We start from the raw sequence: 19,305 nt of genomic DNA on the forward strand, positions 1-19,305 counted from the left end.
AAAGTAGTCCATACTTGTTTTGGATAAATGAAAAAGGGCATAATAATCCAAGTCAACTGAAGCCGTAAAATAGCTTTTTGTAGTGAACGGATTGAAATATATTGTTATTCACTGATATGACACTGATGTGTCTTGCCACTTGGGTAAACAAGTCTGATCTGTCATTACTACAATTAGCCAGATTTTACAATTAGCTAGATTTAGGCCTACATTTTTTACATCTTCATGGATACCACAATGACTTCCCTCATTTTTCCTTGTTATAATGTCTGATTTGCAAAAATAAAAACTGCTGCATCTGTGTTGATGAGAGAATCAAAGTGTATGCATGTTGTGCACCCACTATATTAGGGACTTTAAGCAACACCCTCTGGTGGAACGGCAACGGCATTCTGTCGGTCTATTGCGCATGCGCGACATTAACTGCTCCTTTGCGACGTTCTACTGTAACCGTCTACTACGGGAGAACAGCTGATTTGCCGTAGTCGTTACTACGTGACAGAATAAGAAAGTTAATGTTATGGTTTAGGTTATGTGGCATTGTAATCGTTTCTGTATATCATTAAATGCCAAAATCAACCCTTCTCTTACTTTTAAATTCGCTTTCTTTTTGTATTTAGTCTTATGATTAAATTATCCCCTATGCCGTCCTCTTTACTGTTGCTTAGTGATGTTTGCGCTCTTTAGCTACGGCAGTTAACTGTTTACTTCCGGCTGCCGTTGCCGTTCTATCAACAGCTGTTGCTTAAAGTCCCTATTATGGCCAAGCAAGCGCGCTTAAAATAGCATTATGAACAACGTGCACTGACTTTAGACTAGGTTTTTTCTGGTCAGTAGCAGAATTGTTTTCTGGAACTGCAAAATAGCACAAAGGGAATGTTTGCGCCGAAACAAGCCTCCTTTTTGTGCCGACCCACCCAGGGAGTGCAAGTTCATTTCCTAGTTTAAAATAAATCCCATCTGTGGAGGGAAAAACCCGCTTTGCGCGGGTGCAAAATAGAAATGATAAGTGCATTAGTGTATGAAGTCATTTGCGCTGGGTGCAAGGTAGGGCTCAGAGAGTCAACTGGATGAGGTCTGGATTTGTGTTTTAATCATTCAAAACAGTTCTGCAAACTTAATCAAATGACTCGCTGAAAAGACCTACTTTTACAATTGGCCACTTTTTTGGAGCTTTTTTCATTCATTGTTAATTTTCTATAGAACAGAGCAAGCAGCAAAAGTCTTAACAATTGACTAATTTTGTGTTCCACCAACATAGATTTGGAACAAAATAAGGGTGAGTGAATAATTGTTTTGAAAAACTATTCCTGTAAGGTCCACAAAGGTTTCTCTTAAATCATGTTAACTGTAGAAAACATAGGCAGATTTAGAGGTTTGGGGGCCCTTAAGCAAGTCCTACACTCACCAGCACATTGTCATTTTCCAGAACCGAGAGAGAGATGAAACTTATCCCTGTGTCTGGCGGGACAGAGGCAGCTTCAGTGTGGACTGTGTTGGCTAATAGCTGTGGAGTTTGTGTGAAAAAAGAAGAAGAGGCTCTGAAAAGTTTGGCCAAATTCCTTTTTGTCTCTTAATGTTTCCTCCCTTTTTCTGCTTTGCTGGGGTAGCTGTGTTTCATTATTTATTTATCGAGTTGATGGCACCTAGGGAGTGAACCTGAGACGCTGGGATTCATTGTAAATTCGCACAATGTAATAATGTTAAACACTAATAGTGATATCCTAAGTCTGACCATAAAAAAATAAGATCAAAAAAAAAAAAAAAAAGATATATATAGACTTCTGTGTATTTGTGGGGGCCTTGGGCCCCAAGCACCCGCTAAACTTACTTATCGTTGAATTGACCCAGAGAACAAGTGCATACAGTACACATGTGAGAGAAAGTCTTTTGATATTTAGTAAATTTTCTAATTAAAACAGCACACCCTGACACCCTGAGAGGCTTCAGGAAATTTTGTAGCACACGGCTCTCACGACTTTGCTAAGGGAGAACGCTGTGCAGAAATATACAAACATGTATATGAATTTTTATCAATTAATATTGTCATGCAAACAGTCATTATATCATATTATAGATTCTGGAAAAGATAACGAAAATATGAGAATATGAAAATATGAAAGAGAGGGAAAAACAGAGCACTTCAGGAGAGATATAAGGACTGTCATTCTGTTCATCTGTGATAAGACCAGCCAGTGGTAAAGAAAATAATCTAATCCATGCAATATCACAGCTCAGTGGACTGCACAGTGACTTTAAAACTAATAACAGTCCCCAAACAATCAAGCACAGGCGGACAGGCATTCAGTTGCAGAAGAAAAATACTTTCATTCATTTTCTGATTTAGAATGCAGAGGTCACACACACAGTTTCCTTCCCGACTGCTGGAGTGTTACATTGCGTCTACACTGGAAGTGAACAGTGAAGCTTGACACAACAAAACTATTACAATGCAATGTTCAAGGTAAACAGCTTTGTCCATTACAATGGGAGCAACTTTGTTTTGCCACACCACTTGCTGCCAGTGAAAAATGCTTTACAGAATATTCACATGCATTCTCATAAATCAATGGCATACATAAACAGCTTTAATGTGGCAGTAAATTATACTGTATAGCCAGACCCAGACAGAAACCATGTGTGCATAACTTTTAAAGGTCCTTGCACAATTCTCATCTGAAATTTTCACACGTTAAAAAAGAAATACGACCTCAAGTTGTCAATCACGTTTACACACTGCCTCCAAAATTTGTCCGTCATAAAACAAAAAAATTGGACTGGGGTTCCGTAGCAAGCATTTTGAGTCAGAGCCACCGAATGACGAGTATGAAAAAAACCTATATGAAAATTTTGGACTTAAATAAGTTGAAAAAGCTGCACAGATGTATGCCAGTTATTCACAAAGTTCTAGACAACCTCTTGTCGACTGTGTTAATGTATGAAATTAAATATTTATCTGCTTATTAATACTGCTGCCAATAACCACACAGCACTCTCTGCTCACATTTCTTTGTGTACAGCTCATACATCAGAGGCACTATCCACATGTGTAAAGCATAAATTCACCTCTGGCTTATAGCTGGAAAATAAAAATTTTGAACTATATTGTCCATCGCGGCAAAATTAAACAGGGAGTGGATCTCACTCAAGGGAAATAAGAAAAACATAGACTAACACTTTCATTCAGAGCCGTTCAACTACTCCATCCACACCGATAAAGGCAACATCTGAACTGAAGCGCAGTTAAAAGAGAGGGAGAAACATTCACTCTGCAACTAAAATAACACTCCATTTAAAATGTTAATTATAGACCTGCTGAGTGTGGGGGGCTTGTGTGTGTCTGGATTGACCTCTTATTGGATATCTATAAAACTCCATTATCTACAAAGAAATTCAATGGCCCCATGATTTTAAAAGTTGTGAATTAATAGATAAGGATTGAGGATAAGGATTTGAAATATATATTTTTTCATAATCTTTAAGATATGTTAAAGCTTGCTATAATTAGAACAAAAATATATTCATTATACAAATGCCCATGGAGTTATAAAATTGTATTAATTTGCATGACTTTTCCAGGTCAATGAATCACATTTTTAAAATTAAGCTGTCTTATATCCATGTTTTTCAAACAGTAGGATCTCTGATTCACTGAAGAAAAAGAAAGAAAAAAAAAAACAGTTGTTGAGTAAGTTAATTAAAATAAGAAATATTTTAAGGCCTCCTTGGATGTCTCATGAAGCCCCCTGGTTGAGAACAACTCTAATATCTATCCAGAATCTGAAGCTCATTTTAAGGACACAACGCCTTTCAAGCAAGGCAAATTCACTTCACTTGCAGTATGTAAATTGCAGGCCTCACCTTTACTTTTTCCTGCAGCTTTCCCAGGCTGACGGTGCTTTCTATGATACGTGTGAGGACACCCTCCTTGTCTTTCTCTAGAGATGAAGCCTGAGGATGAAAAGAGGGAACAGGAAGGGTTACACAACTACAGGGAGGCAGACAGAGGAAGAGGAGGGACATTGAAGATAGATATCATTGAAGAGAAGTTTCAGGGGCAAGAGCCGGGAAAGAGAGAGAGAGAGAGAGAGTGAGTTACTTTGATAAAAGTGTGACAATAGCAAAGCAAAAGCAGCAGAGCAAATCTTGATAAGTTTGACTAGACTTTTGAGTAATAAGATTCTGTTGAGAAGAAACATTTCCCCAAGCAGCAGTGAGGCTCCCTGTCAGTAAAAAGAGGAGTATAACACTTTCAGTATCCCTTCGCTTGAGGCTCTGCCGTAAACACAAAAACTGCTGTGGAAAGATTCGACACGGGATTTGAATGTAAACTTCCAAGGCAGATGAATTCAGGAAATACAGTGTGCCCTTGGCTAAAACATGCTTTGTATGTTAACAAACTACGAGAAGTAGTGCATTTTTGTGACGTGAGATAGTGTGAACTGGTGGAATTGGGTCACACTTAATTCATACTTGCATGCTTTTCCAACCTGATCTCCTGTCTGTCACTACATCCTATCATGTATACAGTCATTATAGTCATCATGAAATCAGAATTGACCTTATTTACTTTGTTAGCACACAAACTTTCACTACAATTCCTAAGATGTCAAGACTGGTGAAGAAATTTTTTGTTTGATTGAGCTGCCAATGGGGAGCATAGATCAGAACAAACAAGAACGAGAGATCAAAACATATGGTGATGTAAATAGATAGCAGCATGTGTGTGAGTTTCTGTAGAAGTACCAAGTGCATGAGCTGGTCCCTTTCATGGCTGGTTTTCTCTGCCAGTGTGACAATATTGGCAAGGTACTGATGAGCGATGAGCTCTTTCTCTAGAGAGTCTTCAACCTGTTGCTTCAGGACACTTGTACGTCTCTGTGCCTTCCTAAGGAGGGGGAGAGGGTAAGAGGATGAGACATGAAAGAAAATCTGAATTAAAAGCCTTAAGTCAGCAATTATGAAAGTTTAAAGGTCCCATTCTTTGCAATTCCATTTTTCAATCTTTAGTTAGTGTGTAATGAGCATAAATAATACCTGCAAAATTATAAAGTTCAAAGTTCAATGCTTAGCAAGATATTTTATTTAATAGAAGTCCCCTTTCAAAGCCTACAGCGAACGTCCGGTTTGGACTACATCCCTCTACTTCCTTTTTTAATGATGTAATTAGAACAGTTTTTGACTAATCTCCGCCCACAGGAATACACAAAAAGGGGGCGTGGTCTTGTTGAGCTCCCACGGAGAAGAGGAAGAGTATCGTTTGTCGATAATTCGTCGACATACCTATACATTGATGTGTGAGAGTAATAATTTAATGTGCAGTCACGTAACAATCAACTTTTAAAGGGGTCATATAATGCGATTTTTTCGAAGTTAATATAAATGTTTAGGGTCTAAATTTAAAACTTTGTAATATACTTTTATGAAAAATTCTCATTAGTATTTTTAGAAAACACCAATTTTACCTGGTCAAAATCAGCTCTGTTTTTTAGCACGCTGTTTCAGTGCATATGCCTTTAAATAATAAACCCCACCCCTCTGTTCTGCGGGCGTTTAGTCACAGTGCACGTGAAGTGTTGCCTTGACAACAGTTGAGGGTATATGAGAGCGAATGGTAGTGGGAGTCTCTGAGGACACATCTGTGCAATCGCATCAGTTTGAACTGGAGTCGCACTCGAAACAAGATGACGGCCGCAAAGAAGTTCGACAATTAAGGCTCGAACAGGACGTTTCTGAATGGTTGGTTAACGTAATGTCACTTTGATCTATCTTTGTATGTACTGGCAGGGTAGAGTAGTGAGATACGAATGCTGTGTGTTTAACATTACTGATATAACAGTTATACGTTCATTGACAGATTGACGTTACAACTAATATCATGAAAAACTTTTTCCCGCGATTTGCAAAGATTAATATAAAGGTTAATAAAACTTTACACTCCAACAGCTTCTTAGCCAAACCAGCTTTACTGACCTGCAGTTCTTTTGAACTTGCTATTCTAAAAAAAAATCCTGAAAAAGAAAATTGCAGTTTCCACAAAAATATTAAGGAGCATAATCATTTTCAACACTAACATAATGTTTCTTGAACAGCAAAACATCATATTAGAATGATTAGAGTAAAGGCCATTGCACACTGAGTCCGAAATTCGCATCCGAAATTTTTGAAATTGAGCAGCCAATTCGATAACTAATGTATTATTTGGGTACAATATATAACCTGTAGCCTATACAGCTTCTGTCTGCCCAGCGCTTCCACCGGGCGCACCTGCCCAGTGCTTCCACACGTGCGCGCAATGTGTGTGTGTGTCTATGTACATACCTTATGTATGTACACAGACACACACAGCGCGCACTGTGTGTGTGTGTGTGTGTGTGTGTCTGTGTGTCCATACCTTAGACATACTGACAGTCTCTGTTCAGGATCGATTGGTTCACGGAAATTGGTGGTCTTGTTTTTAAAATGTGGCTTCAGAATCGCAAGCAAAGCATCAAACTGTCCCACTGACATTCTGAGGTCAATTTTGAATCGCTCGGCATAAATTCGTAACTCATTGATAAGGAGGTGCTTCCTCTCGGCGCAATTTCAGGATTGGACGGACGCAATATTTTCTCTTTCTTCTCGAGAGGACAACAAAATCATCCTCACTGCTTGACGAATTCATTTTGTATTTTTGCGTTTTTTCCCGCAATTGGTTTAATAAATACGCATCGGACTCAGCGTGCAAGGTTTCTGTGCGTGACGAATTTTAAGGCTGACGAACACGAAAAAACGCACGAAAATTTTGTACTCAGTGTGCAATGGCCTTAATGGCTGCTGAATTTTCATGTTTGCAATTTTCAGAAATAATTACATTTTAAACATAAAAAAAAAAATCATTTTAATTTGGAACAATATTTCACAATATTAATGTTTAACTCCAGCCTTGGTGAGCATTAAATACTTTAAAAACATAAAAAAATCTTAAGGATCCCAAACCTTTGAACAGAAGTGTATAACCAAAACTAAAAATGTTTCATGTCACAATTTGTTAAAAAAGGAAGGGGTAATTATTATAATGATCACTGCACATTCACATCCTCTCCTCCCCTGCAAGGTCTCTCATTAATTTCTGCCATTTAAATGTATTCCTTATCCTTGCCTTTATAAACTGCCAACTGAGTGGTCTAAATGTTTCAGCAAGCAATTCTTATTTTGCTTGATTTAGAGTTTATTTCTCATCTTTCCTCTAACACAGCTGCTGCTATTACACTTCCTGTCTGTTCCTGTCAGTTCGTCCGACTGTTACTGTACTTCATTTTATTCTAAATGGTTTTAATTTACTGTATTTTACTTTTATCATAATTTTTATTTTTCATTATTTCTTATTTTTTTTATTCTAAACTGTTTTAATTATTCTGATTATTTTAATTTCTTCCATGTAAAGCACTTTGAATTGCCATTGTGTATGAAATGTGCTATATAAATAAACTTTGGCTTGCCTTGCCTTCTCCTTCTGTTTCTACAGCCCTCTGGCCAAAATAATATGTCTCAGCTTTTATGGCCTATTACTCATCCGGATCTGCCTGCTCCCAGCTAAACATGCTCTTGAAGTTTAAAAACATCAAATCTCATGTAATGTTTCATAATGTTTTCGTGAGCAGTTTTCCCCCCAATACTGACAAAGGCCAGAGAGTGCATCTCATTCCAAATCTGCAGAGTTTTGGTATCAAATCTTTGTTAGCTGATCTTAATCCATCCACCCAACATTACCCAGAATAAACACCCTGGCCTTGACTGAGCACACAAGGCTTTGAGAATATTGCAAAAATGAGTCTTTTCCATACACACTTCACCCACATACACACCATAGAGAGTGAGAGAGACACAAACGCAAGAAAGTAATCTGCAGATTTAAAAAATGTCTTCTGCTTGTTTGCATTTGTATGTGCATGTGTCCACCTGTTAGCTTGCTGTGAAAGCTGTAGCTCTGTTTCCAAGTGTTTGATATCTGTGTTAAGGTTGATTTTGTCTAGCAGCAGAGTCTTTTTCTCCCCCTCCAGTGCATTTACACGAGCCAGCAGCTCTTCAACCTCACTATTCTTCACCCTCTCAAGATCCTGCAGCTGTCTGAAATGCAAACATACGTGTAAAGCTTATAGAAAAAAAAGTCAAGGTTAAAGCATGCAGTATATTCACCTTTACAAATGGAGTGCATTGCTATTCTAAGTTGCTTCAGTAATCTTTATGTTGTACTTTTTGATATGGTCTCTTGCAATACAAGTTAATGTGGTTTCACTATTAGCAGTTATCCATTTTTATTTATTTTTCAAAAAGAAGAAATTGTTATTTCAAAAGCACTTTTAATTTATTTTCTTAATCTCTCAGATCTTCTTCAATTGTCTATTCCTTCACGTTCTTTGAGATCATCTTCAACAGATTTATTGACAGTTCCAAATTTCAAGGTTCGTTCAGGGCTAGTTGTGGAGCGGCAAAATTATGGAATTCTTTACACATTCGACAGCTGGATTCTATTTCCCTCTTTAAAGCTCAGATTAAAACTTTATCTGTTTAGAATAGCTTTAAGTGACTTGATTGTTTGACTTGTTTGATTGTATGTTTCATCAGTATGTCTGTATTTTTGCATAGCTTTGTATTTTACTGATTTGCTTTAATGCTGCACAATGTCATTAAGTGCCTTGAAAGGTGCCTATAAATAAAAGCAATTATAATGTATTACTATCATTTAATGAAGAAAGATACCACTGGATGCCTTTAAAAGAACCTTGTAACATACTGTAAGGAATAAGGATATTGTATTCAAACACACATGTATTTTATGTCTATGATGAAAAAATATAAATGAGTTATATAAATGTGTAGACTGTTTCTTTCACAATTGTCTGGTTAAGAAATTGTCACCCTTTATCTTTCTCCAGGTTAGTTCCAAAATTAATTACCCTAGACAGATTTCAATATTTTTTTTAATATATTCTGGTGTTACTGGAGTAAAAAATCGTATAGGTAGCACACCCCTAGTGAAAACAAAACCTATACCAAAATGTATTTAAAATACATATATTTCATACTAAGTACAGTACAAATCCATTTACATATTTACATATCAATTGAGATTTACTAATATATAAAAATTATAATTCAGTTTTATTTGGAGTCTCAATTTCTGTTGAGACGTTCAGATGGTGGAGTCAGAATTTGACTAAACAGAATGAGAACATGGATCCATCATGCCTTGTTACCACTGTGCAGGCTGGTGGTGGTGGTTTAAGGGTGTGGGGGATGTTTTCTTGGCACACTTTAGTATTGTCAAACACAGTATTAGTATGGTGTTCCTAATAATCCTTTAGGTGAGTGTAAATCAATTTAATATAGTGAAACTGCAATTGAAGGGTATTTATATTAAGTACATAAATATGTAAATGTATTTGTGTAGTATATATACTTAGGCCAAAATGCATTTGACATCCATTTAATTTTTCAATAGGGTCTACCTTCCCTCAATACTCAATACAGATATCCTATGCTGCAAACCCTCGCATACAGCAGATCAAAAATAGCAATTAATTACTCTCCTTGATCCTTTTCTGTCTGTTTGTTTTTATTCAAAGCTTTTGCCATCCAGACTTATTTCATTAACATGAAATGCATGATTTTGGTACCTTTTAAATTTGTCAGTCACAGCATTGTGCTCAACCAAGCTCAGAGAGTGTTCTAGAGCCAAGCGCACTCGTTGAAACTCTGTCTTCAGGGCACGGTGTTCTTTACACTCCACCTCTAGCTCTTTTTCCAGAGCCTGTTTCTCTGACTCCAACAACATCACCTGTTTCGAGACCTTACACACTACACACAAACATAGAGGTGCTTTATATTTCAGTCTATATGAATAATACGTGTTCAATATGCTGAATAAATATAGTAAGGAATATGGTGAAGAAGACACAGGTTCAATATTAAGAAACATCACTAATGAGATCTCCTAAATTTCTCAGATATGTCAACAATGTCATATATTGTTCATCATTTACCAAGATACCAAAGTCTGCTAACAAAAGTCAAGAGATTTTAATTTGGACTTAATATGGAGCTGCAAAAAAGTTAACTTTTCCAATAAAATATTCTCCATTACATAAAAATATCATAGTAGTAACTGTATCTGAAATCCACAGCATTAATTTTGAGCTGTTTTTTTGTTGTATTAACAGCTTTGATAAGCAGCTGTTGTCATTTGAGAGAGCATCTGCTATTAGACTACACCCCTCAAACTCAGACAAGATGCTTTTTTGTGACTCTTAGGAGGCAAGGAAAAAAGGTAAAAAATCAGAGAGTATTAAGAGGTATCCCAGCAAGCAATTTAGCATTTAAAAGACGTCTAATAGCCGTCCAAACACAGCCCTAAAACCAAACACCTTGTAATCACCGTTTACTTTGCTTTAGAGCCCGACCGGTAAAGGATTTTGAAGGCCGATACCGATACAAATATTTTTGGGTTTTAAAATCCGATATTCCGATATATCGGCCGATATTTTATTTTATTTATTTGAAACTGGACATGATAGTCACAAATTTTGCCATGCTTATTTGAGTTAAGAGAACTGATAGAGAACTGATCTTTTAATTGTTATTCAAGCAATGTATGTATCGTGACCAACTCAACGAGTGTTGCCAACAGGAACGGTGTAGAGTGCCCTATGGTGGACAAACTATACAACTCCAACAATCATGACATGGTTCAAGCGTGTTTCGTCCGTTTTTATTTTATTTTTGAAATATTCATTTATCGGCCATTATAACTGCCGATATCGATAGTTTGGAAAATGCCTAATATCGGCTGATAATATCGGTCTGCCGATATATCGGTCTGGCTCTACTTTGCTTACATGATGGAATATCATACATCTCACAAGATATTTTGGCACAAACAACATGTAACCAAATTAAATTTATTTTTGCTAGAAGTGGGTTACTCATAGCCGGACACGGTGAAATGATGGCTATTGCTTGCTGAGATGAATTAGGAGTTTATACCATACCTTCCTGTGTATGTTTGCTGTGGGCTTCTTTAGCTTTGGCATGCTGTAGTTCCAATTGCTCTATCAACACTTGATTCTCCTCCAGCACCAAGCGAGCCTGCTCCTGCAGTTGCCTCCTACACAAAGCAAAAACACACACACACACCTGTGTGAGAGTTTGAATGAACAGTGAGTTTGGCAACAGGCACCAGAGATCCTTCACTGACGAAGATGACTGTGAACAGCTGGCAATTAATACAGCTAAAGACAAAAACTAAAACCACTCTAGGACATACAAAATAATTAGTTAACACAAACACATGCACAAATTCTTCAGCTCAATGGCACGATTTAAATGGCTCAGAGACAGCAAATAAGTATTGTTGAAAAAGTAGTGCAGTGCTGTATTATCTTTTCATTTTTATTTTGACATTCCCATTTAACAATGCAGAAAAGACTATTCTTCACATTCACCAACCACAATTCGTATTTGTATCAAGCTGAAATTTTACTGTATGTCTGACATACTGATGCAAACACTGTTCCCATGGCAACATAGACCTAAAACATGCTTTAAAAACAACCCATAACAACCTGAAGGAGAAAAAAGGGGAAGTATGTTTGTGCGGATAATTCTTTAAAGTCGAGATGAAATGGAAGTACATGCATTGGTAAATAGCAAATGGACTGCATTTATATAGCGCTTTCATAGACCCAATGGTCACCAAAGCGCTTTACATTTGCCTCACATTCACCCATTCACTCACTCATTCATACACCAACGTATTGATGAGTTTATCACAATATGACCAATAACATGCATTCAGAAAACAGACGAATGGGAGAATTTTCATTTCTTGTCAACTGTCTTGTAAACAGTTTTGACATAACACAGTAAATTGTAAGCTGTACGTAATTCGCTAAAAAGAACCGGAATCGGTCACACTGCACTGGTTGCACTGAATACTTTCGCAGAACCTGTTTTTGATTCCGATCATTGGTTCCAAACGCGCAAGTTTTGGTCCACAGTGGCCAACGGATTTCTGGAAGTGCTTGCCTTGCCTGCTTGTTCTGTGGCAGCTGTGGAGCATGGTAAGCGGCGCGCAAAAGTGTGGCTTTATTTCACCTTAAAAAAGCCTGGGTCGGCACAGTGATTTTCATTTCACTTGAATAAATATACATATACGGTTTTGCATGTGTATGTAATTGGGCCAGTGACAGAATTTTTGCCACACATGTAACAGGTTCTGGGTTCTAATCCGCACTTGTATAGTTTTTTTTTTCTCATCAAAACCCAATATGTTCATAAACGGTTGTTTATCAAGCAGGGAAACGTCAGTGTGCAATATGTTTTGTGATTTCACTGGAACGAATTAGTCTCAGTGACAGATTGAAGTGTGCGTCCGAGAGAAGACTGTGCGCGGGCCATAAGAGAACACTGTACCCGCACCACTGATAGCAGTGGCAACGAGCACTTTGATCACTTGATTTAAAAAACAACACTATAGATCTAGTTAGATCACGTTAGGTCACATTTTATTTAACAAAATAATGAAATTGATGATGATGATTGAAGATGATTTATTTACTTGGTACATCCATTACACGAGATGTTTTTGGTGAGGACAATATCAATGAAAACCCCACCCGCAAATTACACCTACGCCTGCATGGTGTACAAATTAACAAGGAGTGTAGCGTGTTTGACGTGCTGCAGGTCCACTGTCTCGTCCTCCTCGGCAACCCAGCGCTAACCAACGTTATTAACGTTACCTCGTCACAATCAGGTAAGTGATTGTAGTGTAACAGTGCTCGACCAAATTGCTAATTGTGGTGAACAACAACAACGTTACTGAAATTATTTTTTGCCTCGTAGATGAATGTAGCGTTATGCAAATTCCCCACACGAGTGTTTATACATGTCCAGAGAGTCCAGACCAGGGTGCAAGTTCTGCATATCTGTTTTTTGGTCTGGTGCAGAGGCATCCCTAATTTTCTCCCACATAGGCTGCAGCTCCCAAAACTAAAACTCATTATTGAATCAAAATAAAATGTTCCTCTGTGAAATGAGCCTGTGACATGTTTTGACTCCACCCCTCAAAGAATCGAAATCGAGAATCGTAAAGAACAGAAATCTAAAGGAAGAATCTGAATCAGAATCATTCAAATCAAAACGATGCCCTACCCTAACTCTATGTACGTACAAAAACGTACCACTGTTCCATTCGCATAGGTGGAAGAATGCATCTGCAGCAACTGTTAACAGAATATCAGATATTTATTTCTTAGTTTTCAACCCTATAAATAACACATATCCTTAATCTGTGTTAAAGGGACACTATGCAGTTATTTTAGTTTAATTTAACAGCTTCAGAGTTATTGAAACGGCTATATGACTTCTTTCAGGTTGAATGGTGGGCGTCTCGACCCCCCCTGGTGCCTGTGAGCGGAAAAATCTCACTTGCAGTTTCGGTGCGGCGAGCCGCCGGCCTCAACATCAGGAAGTATCGCGTGATATCAGCTCTCGCGATGAAACATATTCCTTTACGGCAACACTGCACATATCCAGGAACGAGGTCGAGAGGGATGGAGTTTGTCACACTATCGTCATGGCTGAGCCGGCATATAAGATACAGCTAGGAAAGCATTGTCGGAGGAACAGAGAAAGAGGAAACAGCAGACTGACCGAGCGAGGAGTCAGACACGAGCATAGGCGTAATTTGCGGGTGTGATATTGAAACATCTCGCAGCACGGATGTACCAATACAAACAAATAAATCATCTCCAGGTAACTCTAGTAGATTCATTTATTTTGTTTGTTAAATAAGAGGCGATCTAAAATGTGTTGTTTTTGAAATCAAGTGACCAAAGCGCGTTGCCGCTGCGATCAGTTTCAGTGGATTCAGTGTTCTGTTGGGACGCGCACTGTCTTCAAACGGACAAACGGCTCAATCCGTTGCGGGGACTGAGAGACTCATTACGGTGAAATCAAAAAACCCAATGCACAAAAAAACATGTCCCTGCTTGAAATACAGCCACTAATAAACAATCGGTTTTAATGAGGAAAATAAACTATACTATTAGTAGGGATTAGAAGAACCCAGAACCTGTGACACGCATGGCAAAAGTTCTTCCTCTGGACCATTATAGTTCATGGGGATATGTATTTAATCACGTGAAAATTCTCACCACTAACAACATACATTAGATCTCATTAAACGACAAATTAAACACATGTCACGCTCTCCGTGAGTGGTATTAACGACAGTAACGTTAAAAACAAATACTTCACAGTTACTCTAGGAGTCGCTGTTTGACAAAAACAGCATTCCTGCCTGGTGTCCTTTTGACACATCCTCACTCTTAGTCTCAACTTCAGCCCCATGACTGTCAGCCATAATCAAACAGGACCATGGGACATTATCAGTCCTGTAATAAAAGCATGGCTAGCAGAGGCATATCTCAAGGATAAGATGCCCTGTTTTTGTTTTCACCCTCATGATTACTGAATTCCCCTGGACATTTTTCCTTTTTACATATTTCTTTTAAATATAATTCTCTGAGGGAATGTCAGCATAAGTCTATTGAATATTTCATTCCTCGGCACAAAAAAACAAACGCATACACTCACTTTTACATTACATCATAGAGAAACAAGCCCAAACTCACCATTCTTTGTTGCTGACAGTGCTGCTTTTGTTAACCTGAGCATGAAGTTTCTCGTTTTCCTGAATGACCTCCTCTGCACGCGCTCTGAGACTCTGTAGTTCGTCCTGTCAGGAGAAAACATAGGCTACATTTATATTGCCATGGGAAAAAAAACACAACCTGCTAAACTACTAAAGGTTATTTGTATGCATGAATGTCCTCTGTTGCATTTGTAAATATATTCACCTCACCCAGAGATCTACTGAAAGTTCAGCACAAATGCACAATACAAAAAAAAAAAACTCCTCACCAAACCGATGCTTAGCAAGCTCTCAAAACAACAGCTTGACACAAGAATGAAGAATTCCAGAAGAATCTAGGACATTTTGTATTGTGGCCTTTTTGTCTGAATATGTCTTTGTCTTCAAACATACTTAAATATAACTATGAATGTGATTAATCAACCCTAGACTACTGAGAGAGAGAAAAAAAAGAGTATCTGTCCCATTAAAACATAAAACGTGACTTTAACAGGAAAGATCTTTAAATTCAAGGCAGATAAGTGTGGTGGAAGTGTTGGATGCACTGCAAGTGTTTTAGAAAGAGTTAGAGAGACATAGATCGAGCGAGTGAGGCAAAGTCAGAGTCAAAGACAGAAACTATTAGAAAGTTATCATTACACAGATCCTATGATAAATTAGTTTTCCTGCAACAAAAACTTGTCTCTCTCATTATTACAAGACTGACAGGCTAGTGTTGGCATCTCTCATTGGTAAAAAAGTGCATATTAATATAAAACACCAGCAATTGACAAAATACTCAATATACAGTAGTCAATAGATGACTTCACACGTTACATTTAAAAAAAAAAAATCAATCATCACAATAAAGTGATAATTTTTACCCTTCCAGTATCTTTAAATTGCCAAAACAAAAGTCACAGATCAAAGCAAGCATAATTATGCCATTGTTATTTAAATCACACTTTCGATTGTCAATTTCTTTTTTTTATTCTTGCATGCAAACATTAAAATATGTAATAAGAGTAAAGTGAATTTAACTTCCCCCTTCTATCACAGACACACACACAAACTCACCTCACAGGACTTGAGGAGTTTGTCTTTGGCATTCAGATGGTCCTCATAAGCCAGCAGCAAAGGTGATAAATATTTCATATCCAGCTAAAGGCAATATAGAGTACAACCACAGCATTAAACAAAATAAAACAAGCTTTTCAGCATTTCTTTTTTGTCATTTCAATACAACAAACAGTGAAATATAAGAGTTCGCCATCACCCTCTTTGATAAATATTACACATAAGCACATGACGTTTTTACGTCAATTAATGAAACGCCCTTACCACAAACCTGGGAAAGTATCATCTTAGGATAAGTAATACACATTAAAAAATAAATAGTGCAATAAGTTTACGCACCAGCCAAGGAGGTGCAGGTCCTTTCACTGGGAGGCATTTAAACTGAGCATTCTGGGGAATTCAAGAAAAGAAATGCATTTGAGCCTATACATTATCTCACTTCCTTTATTGCAATAGATATTGTGATGTGACAAAAGAACAAAAAATTACTGTAATTACACTGAAACAATTACAGACCAGAGGCAGTTCTTATGAGACAGACTTATGGGCCTTTTACGCAGAATGCGTTTTTGTTTTTAAAAACTCCAAACACAGTACAGTGCAATGGGGAAAAAAACGTAGAGACACGCATTTTAAAATTCTAAATTTCGAATATTTTTAGTACACCGCATCATGAGTGAGACCCTGCAAACGCCACAAAACACAAGCGCAATGGTCAAAAAGAATAATCTAGCTCATATACATGGTAAAATATGTAACGAGTGCAGTGGAATACAGAATGGGATAGAGGTCTTAAAGCAGTGTGGAGCATGTTTTAGCGGGTGTGTGGATAATGTGCTTTAAAGCAATGAGAGATGAACCTCTTTTGGACGTTGATGCAAGAGGGCAATTCAGAACTCACAAGTGACATGAGCCAATGGCCCCCTTAGGACAGAAAGAACTGAGCTGATGTAGCTCAGAGGTTGCTTAAGGACAAGCTGCCATTCTGAGTTTAATAGACATTTTGTGAGCATGACATGGCCTGCAACCTTCTCTCTTCTTCTAAAACAGACACTTTGCTTTTTATATTTTGACTTTGACTGATGACTCCGGACATATATTATTTTTTACAGTTTAAGGGTGGGTTGCACTGATAAGGATTCATCTTAAATCAAGATTAAATCAAGGTTCATCTAATAATTATGTTGCAACTGTTTAAAAATAAACAGGTTTACATTTAAACCATCGAAGATTTAATTTAGATTTAAAATAGATTAAATGTAATCCTGTTGCTCCATAACTTTAAACTCAGTTTTAAATCTCACTTAGGGATTAACTTTAAATGTACAGGTTAGAAGGTTTAAAAGTTTAAGTGCATCTACAATTAAAATATGTGGCTGATTGAACAAAGATAGAAACAGTGGGTGTGTCATCAGGTGTCATCAAGAATAAAGCACAAAGTGTGAGGGTCATGGCGGACCAGAATCGTTGTTACCCTTTAACGTCAAGAGCTACTTACAGTATGTTCTTAAAGTTATTATTACTTGACAGCACTTAAATGTGTATTCTATTCTTACAAGTTAAAGGACAATATTGTGAAATTCCCAGGTTTTTTTTTTTTTTTTTTTAAATGGCAGGTAAAAAGTCTCTGTGGCAGGTGAATTTTTAAATCCACCTGCCCAGTGGCCGATGGCCCTGGACATCTCGTTTGCGAACAAAGACATCAGCAAGAATTAAGGCCATTGCACACTGTGTACGAAATTTTCGTATGCGTTTTTTCGTGTTCGTCAGCCTAAAAATTCGTCACGCACAGAAACTTTGCACACTGAGTCCGATGCGTATTTATTAAACCTTTCCGGGAAAAAACGCAAAAATACAAAATGGATTCGTCAAGCAGTGAGGATGATTTTGTTGTCCTCTCTCTTTGAAAAGAGAAGAAAGAGAAAATATTACGTCCATCCAATCCTGAAATTGCGCCGAGAGGAAGCACCTCCTTATCAATGAGTTGCGGATTTATCTCGAGCGATTCAAAATTTACCTCAGAATGTCAGTGGAACAGTTTGATGCTTTGCTTGCGATTCTGGAGCCACATTTTAAAAACAAGACCACCAATTTCCATGAACCAATCGATCCTGAACAGAGACTGTCAGTATGTCTAAGGTATGGACACACACACACACAAGCGCGCGCGGCTCGGTGGAAACGCTGGGCATTGGGCAGACAGAACAGCTGTATAGGCAACAGGTTATATATTGTACCCAAATAATACATTAGTTATCAAATTGGCTTCTCAATCACACATTAATCGATCCGAAATTTCAATCTGATTGAAAGGGGTGGTTATTCCTTTCATAATCCAATCGAGAGAAGAGAACATACGAACATGATCGAATTGAAAACTGAAACTGAAAGCACTGCTCATATGATGTGCGGAACGAGCTCCATAGGACGTGCTGGCTGAAAATGCTGGCTGTGGATGTGAAAAATGCAGAAAATCGAACCCGATCCGAATTTTTTTATGATGGACGAAAGTTTCGTAGGTGGTGTGCAAAGCGTGATTGACATAACGTGAGGTCGAATTTTTTTTTTAACGTGCGAAAATTTCGGATGCGAATTTCGGACTCAGTGTGCAATGGCCTTTAGCCTATATTACATTTTGTTCAAATTAATTATAAGTCATTACATTCATTAGGGAAGGGGAGGGAAATCCTCCTTTAGAAAGATTTTTTTTAAAAAACTACTTAATCTAAAGATTAATTTATTTGTAAGGTGTTGGTGTGATACTGTGTGCATTGAACTTTTTAACTCTAATTACAGTGGTGTGAATAAGTGTTTGCCCCCATGCTAAAGTTGCCTAAAAAAAAATCCAGGATCCAGGATAATATGCATCCTGATAAAGTTCCCTTGGCCTTTGGAATTAAAATATCCCCACATCATCACACACCTTCCACCACACCTAGAGATTGGCATGGGGTACTTTCCATAAGATCATCTTTCAATGCAAATCAAACCAGCTATTAGGCTAACTGAAGTAAAACCTTGCCAATCTCTAGGTGTGGTGGAAGGTGTGTGATGATGTGGGGATATTTTAATTCCAAAGTCATTCTTTCAATGAACCAGTGAGCCAGACAGACACAAGGTTCAGACAGCCCTTATCAATATAAAATAAGCTCAATCTCTCCCTTCCCCTCCTTCATATAATGACACCAGCGGGACAAATTTGAGATCTTTGATCCTTCAAACATGGATGGCAAAGAGGTCACGGTGCTCTCTTGCTGTCAAACTCTTCTGAGGCTTGTTAAAGAAGCTCAGTTATGCAATTCCTCAGAGTGCTTTCTAATTATTATTCAATGTATAAAGGCTAATTAAAACTTATAACTCAGCAGTTAAGTTACAGGGCTCTTTTCAAAATAGCTCCTACTTGCAAATCCCTGCATGTTCAAATGTAAAAAGTTAAATAAATGCAATGTCTATGTAATTTGTAGCTGTGGATATTTTCTCAGCTGCCCACTGTCTCAGAGGTGCTAGAATGCATTTAGAAGGCTAAAACAAGCTGCACACCAGTGTAAAGC

The 19,305-nt window shown here is 37.7% G+C and overlaps 1 protein-coding gene across 5 annotated transcripts in view; it reads right to left on the reverse strand.

The window, feature by feature from the left end:
* cep89 (centrosomal protein 89) overlaps positions 1 to 19,305 on the reverse strand; it is a 68,859-nt gene that overhangs the window by 36,407 nt on the left and 13,147 nt on the right. For all 5 annotated transcript variants that reach the window (XM_089129477.1, XM_089129479.1, XM_039657519.2 and 2 more), the window contains 8 exons: positions 16,094 to 16,144; positions 15,755 to 15,838; positions 14,679 to 14,782; positions 11,031 to 11,146; positions 9,660 to 9,840; positions 7,942 to 8,109; positions 4,747 to 4,888; positions 3,862 to 3,951 (listed from right to left, as the gene is read on the reverse strand). In XM_089129477.1, the coding sequence (XP_088985603.1) occupies positions 3,862 to 3,951; positions 4,747 to 4,888; positions 7,942 to 8,109; positions 9,660 to 9,840; positions 11,031 to 11,146; positions 14,679 to 14,782; positions 15,755 to 15,838; positions 16,094 to 16,144 (936 nt within the window). The remainder of the gene's footprint in view (positions 1 to 3,861; positions 3,952 to 4,746; positions 4,889 to 7,941; positions 8,110 to 9,659; positions 9,841 to 11,030; positions 11,147 to 14,678; positions 14,783 to 15,754; positions 15,839 to 16,093; positions 16,145 to 19,305) is intronic.

Source organism: Pimephales promelas, chromosome 1 (genome assembly GCF_988280905.1).
Source record: "Pimephales promelas chromosome 1, fPimPro1.hap1.1, whole genome shotgun sequence".
NCBI classification, from domain to species: domain Eukaryota; kingdom Metazoa; phylum Chordata; class Actinopteri; order Cypriniformes; family Leuciscidae; genus Pimephales; species Pimephales promelas.